At 57.1% G+C, this 5,148-nt stretch overlaps 1 protein-coding gene across 1 annotated transcript; it reads right to left on the bottom strand.

Moving 5' to 3' along the window:
* Nucleotides 1-2: 2 nt before the first annotated feature.
* On the bottom strand, nt 3-3,741 carry LEPRE1 (leucine proline-enriched proteoglycan (leprecan) 1; the record flags this gene model as incomplete). The annotated part of the gene is made up of 11 exons (XM_009584117.1): nt 3-56; nt 138-278; nt 430-505; nt 710-827; nt 1,323-1,473; nt 1,605-1,700; nt 1,807-1,934; nt 2,114-2,235; nt 2,606-2,658; nt 2,773-2,862; nt 3,602-3,741. Coding segments are annotated over 11 exons (1,169 nt in total), but the record flags the coding sequence as incomplete, so codon positions are not given.
* Between the last annotated feature and the right edge of the window lie 1,407 nt (nt 3,742-5,148).

The raw sequence follows: 5,148 nt of genomic DNA on the forward strand, positions 1-5,148 counted from the left end.
TCCCCCTCTTCCGCGCTGAAAAGCATCTTCACCAGGTCGTCCGCCTGCACACGCTCCTGTGGGGCAGACCCACGGGGATAAGCACGGCCATTGTCCCCCCCAAAAAAACCCCACCCGCTGCCGGGGAGGGAGCTTACCCGCTCGCCGTGCCGAGGGTCCAGGGTGAACCAGAGCGCGATGGCGCAGCGTTGGCCCTTGGTCACGGCTTTCACTCCATGGGGGTTCTCCGAGCCGGAGGAGAAGCCCACGGCGCGGCCGCACTGCGGCTGAACCTCCGCCTGTGATGGATGGGAGACCCCGGTCAGGATGCACGCGGTGGGCGAGGGGATGAGTTGGTCTCCCCCCAAAACCCAACTTCATCCCTTGCCAGCAGGGTTTGGAGCTGGGTTTGGTGCTGCACGTGGATCCTCAAGGTGCTGAGCTACTTACGGTCTCGGTCTTGGCATCCAGCTCGGTGAAGTAGAAAGCTCCTCCTTCAAAGTCCCCGTTGAGGTAGAGGATGGCACTAAAGAAAGCAGGGGACAAGCAGAGGTGGTGACCATCACTCCACAACTCCAGCAACTGGGAGCTCCCCCACCACCACGGCAAGAGCCAGAGGCCGGAGAGCCCAGGTTGGGTTGCCCTCCCACCCTGCTCCTCCCAACCCTGGTGCCACCAAGCCATGGTGCCCTCAGGGGGGGAAGCTCTGCCTGATAGACACCACCGGTACCTGTAATCCCGGAAGGTGTAGGCTGGAGGTTCCTTCACGCACACCAGGGCCTCCGCGTTGAGGATGCAGTTGTCCACGTGCACCTCATGGCTGTTGTCACTCCGGCCTTCTTGCTTCTCTAGGGTGGAACAAGACCTGGCACGTCAGGACCCCTTTGTCCCCGGGGTCTGTACCCAAGCGCCATATGCTTGGAGGTGACAAGAAAGTCACCTGTAGCCTAAAGCCCTTCTGCTCGCTGGAGTGTGGACCATGAGAGGCCATTTGGGTGGCGCAAGCCTTCGTTGACTTGTCCCATGGCATCTCCATGGCCCCCCTGACACAGTCTCTCCCAGCACCCGATCCCAAACGCCTCCGAGTGCGGAAATCCTGTACGGCATGAAGCCACCTGCCCCGTTGGAGGCACCAACAGAGCTGCTCATCTTCCCAAACCGGGCTTAGGGACAAGCTCCCCACACCTTCCTTTTGGGAAAAGGAGCAGGTTAGGGAGCAGCAAGGAGGTCTCCAAGGAAAGGTCCAAGACCAGACCACCCCAATTGTTGGAGGGGACCCAGACAGGACAAGAGGCTGAAGGAGACCTTCTCCTTGGGTTGTACTTCTCCGAGGCCACGCTCACCATCGATGGCTGTGCGGCACACCAGGTGGGAGTAGGAGAAGTGGAGCGGGACCTCCAGGCGGAAGTAGGACTCCATCATGTGCCGCACCTTCTCCGTCACGTTGTAGTAGAGGTAGGCGCTCTGCAGGGGCACCTTGCCCTCCTGGCCCAGCTGCGGGGGACGGAGAGGACACGGGCTCAGCCCCAGGCGGGTTGGGCAAGCACGGGCAGCTGCTTGCCTTCAAACCTTCCCTCCTTGGTCTCCACAGCCTGTTTCTCCCCCCTCCCCGTAGCCACCCTAACCTTGAGGGCCTTGAGGACAGTCACGCCGTAGAAGGTCTCACTGGGGGTGTGAGGAGATGTCTTCCCACGATAGCCGTCCCCGGCCGAGGCAGCTGCCTGCAAAGCCCAATCGGTGTTACCTATCTGACTTCTGAGCCGCAGGATGGGACCCTTCAGCGTCCCCTGCCCCATTCCTGCCCGCTCCTCCCGTCCCTGCGCTCACGTTGGTGAGTCTCTGCAGCTCCCGGCACTCCTCAGCAGAAAGGACCCCGTCCACCACGACGCGCTGGGAGCCATTCAGGGTCTTGGAGTTCATGGTGACGCTGGCTCCTTCGTACACCAAGGGGCCACCTGTGGCACAAATGGGATCAGGGGGACACAGGGATGGGTGCCACCAAACCTGGGGTACAGCGCTGGGGGAAGCTGTGGTCCTGCCACCTGCTCCTGCCACCACCCATGTGGAGGGACCATGAGCTGGCAGTGGGGGACATGGAGGTCCCCATCCCACCTCCCCTCTCAGCCCTCCGCACCTTCTCGGATGAACTTGCTCATGTCAGCAGACTCCTTGGCCTTCTCCTCCACCAGCGTCTCGATCTCCTTCATGAGGTTGCCGATCTCCTCCGAGATGCGTGCCGCCGTCTCCCGCTCCACCCTGGGCACGCGGCAGCCATCAGCTCCACCATCCCACTGTCCCCACATCGGGAACGAGGGGCACCAGCACAAGGGCAGGACAAGTTGTCTCCAGGGGCCGGGGACAAAGCCCAAGGCTGGAGAGAATCATCTCAACACATCCCTCACCCTGAGCTGCTCGGAATGACCTACCCATTCTCCATCACCCCAAGGGCTGATGGGGAGCAAAGTTCTGCCCTCCAGCAGCTTCTTCCAGTCCCAACACCAAAAAACCTCCTTGGCAGCAGCTCCGTGGCCACGGCCTTTGGCCCAAACCCCATGGAGGAAGAGGGATATGTCCCATCGGTCCCCCCGTTGGGTAGGCTTGGCCATCAGCTTGGGAGAGCACTCACTTTTGTTTCTCTCGCAGCCTTTTTGGTATCACCTCTTCGGGAGTCCACGTGTCCTGCAGCCAGAAGAACAACAACGTCAGGAGCTGGATGAAGTTCTGGCTGGCATGCAGACCCCTCCTCCCCTTCCCATCTGGCCACCGTGTCCAGCCTGGTCCAGCACCACTCACCGGGTCCACGAAGGGGATGCCGAAGACGTCGTAACTGAAGAAGAGCAGCTCCTTCTCCATCAGGCTTCGTTGGCGGTACGCCTGGATCTCCTGCGGCGAGGGGCAGAGGGACGGGGTGAGGGCACAGCACGAGGGCTCTGGAAAGACCCCGAGCGAGGGCAGGAGGGTGCAGGGTTTACATCGTTCCCGCGGTCCTTGCTCCAGACCCGCAGCCCTGGTTTCCCGGTCCCTCTGGCAGCCGGGAAGCAAGTGGCTTTCCCCATCCTGCATGAACTTCCCTGTCCCATGTGGACGAGCCCTGGGGAGAGGACGGGGGAGACAGAGGCACATGCGTGTCCCTCCTGCAGGAAGCTCTTTAAGAAGCAGATTCCCTTCCCTGCGCCAGCTGATGTGGGGTAGAGACCTCCATCCCTGCCTACCACCTCCCAGGCAGCACCCGAGCATCCGGATCCAGCTATTTTGAAGCCAAATCCTCTCCTTTTTAAGGAATTTCACTTCAGTTGTGGAAATGTGTAGCAGAGGTGGGCTCAGATCCTCCTAAAAAGTCTGTCCGTCTGCCTCTCGCAGACCTCTCCCACAAGAGCCGGTCCATTTGTGCAAGCCATCAAGCCTTCACTTGGCCAAAGATATTTTGCCAGTGAGGTTTTTCACTCTCTCAGCTATTTTCCAGCTTGTTGGGTCTTGCATCCATCCGTTCCTGTCCACCTTACCACCGAACGGTGGCTGGACCAGAGCAGATCCATCCAGAGAAGACCCCAAAACTTTCGCAAAGGTCCCCAAGGAGGGAAGAAGATGTCCCTGCAACGGCTCATCCCAGCCGGTCGCTCACCTCTCGGGGTTGGATGGGTCCCGCCAGGTTTTCCCCCAGGACGGCGGTGTAATAGGCCAAATTCTGGTTCATCACCTCATCGTTTGGGAAGAAGAGCAAATAGGTTTTGGCGCATTCAATGGCTTTTTCGTAATTCCCATCTGTAAAGAGAAAAGGGGCTGTTACATCAGAGCTCCAGAGACAGAGCAAACACGGATCTGGAGGAGAAACAAGAGAGAAAATCCTTGTTGTTCTCCAAAGGGTCTCCCAAGTAGGGCAGATACCCTGGAGCAAAGACAACTGCTGTCACAAAGGCAAAATTAAGAGTCCGAAACGCTCTCCTGCCTCCAGAAATCATCTCACCAGAAATCAAGGCTGCTGCTTGGGTAGTTTTTTCACTTGGAAAACATCTTGAAGCCTATTTCCAGGCAGCAAGACCCAACCATTTCCAGGCTAACCTGCAATTTTCAGCCACTGGAGCACCCTGACCCACTTTCATGCAAAGCATTGCAGCCTTTCAATCTTCTTGGACTTTCCACCCCCACCCTCCTTTTGGAGAAATTTGCATAGAAACAGTTCAGATTTTTCTGAGGAGGAGAATAAAAATTAAAATAAAATCGGGTATATTTGCCTGGGTTATAACTAACTGTTCTGGAGGGGGAAGATGCCTCTGTGGTTTGGAGCAAGAGGTGGAGAGCTGGCAGGAGAAAAAAAAAAAAAAAGGCTTCTCGAGGCTGTTATTTCACTTGGAAAGCGAAGCTGCCCAGGAATCGAGCATCTAAAGTGACGTGGAGGGTTCTTGCAACAAGGCGCAGCAAGACCCAGCTTTCCTGTGGCACATTTCAGGCTGGAGGAGCAGGGCTGCATGAACCTCATGAAGATCAACAAGGTCAAGCGGAAGGTTCTGCACCAGTATCAGTAGAGTGGGGAATGGATGGGTTTAGAGCAGCCGTGTGGAGAAGGACTTGGAGATACTGGTGGACGTGAGCCGACAATGTGCGCTTGCAGCCCAGAAAGCCAAGAGTATCCTGGGGTGCATCACAAGAAGGATGGCCAGCAGGTCAACGGAGGTGATGCTCCCCCTCTACTCCGTTCTCATGAGATCCTACCTGGAGCAGCGCGTCCAGCTCTGGGGTCCGCAGCACAGGAAGGAGGACATGGACCTGTTAGAGCGGGTCCAGAGTTGGGCCACAAAAATGATCCAAGGGCTGGAACACCTCTCCTGTGAGGACAGGCTGAGAGAGTTAGGGTTTTTGTGCCTGGAGAAGAGAAGGCTTCAGGGAGACCTTCTTGTAGCCTTACCTGTAGGCTTACGAGAAAGATGGAGACAACTTTTTACCAAGGCTTGTAGTGACAGGACAAGGGGCAACGGTTTTAAACTGAAAGAGGGTAGGTCTAGGTTGGCCATAAAGAGGAAATTTTTTATGATGAGGGTGGTGAGACTCTTGGAACGGGTTGCCCAGAGAAGATGTGAATGCCCCATCATCGGAAAAGTTCAAGGTCAGGTTGGACGAGACTTTAAGCAACCTGATCTAGTGCGAGATGTCATAGAATCATAGAATCATTAA

Source organism: Fulmarus glacialis, unplaced genomic scaffold, assembly GCF_000690835.1.
Source record: "Fulmarus glacialis isolate BGI_N327 unplaced genomic scaffold, ASM69083v1 scaffold11118, whole genome shotgun sequence".
In the NCBI taxonomy this organism is placed as follows: domain Eukaryota; kingdom Metazoa; phylum Chordata; class Aves; order Procellariiformes; family Procellariidae; genus Fulmarus; species Fulmarus glacialis.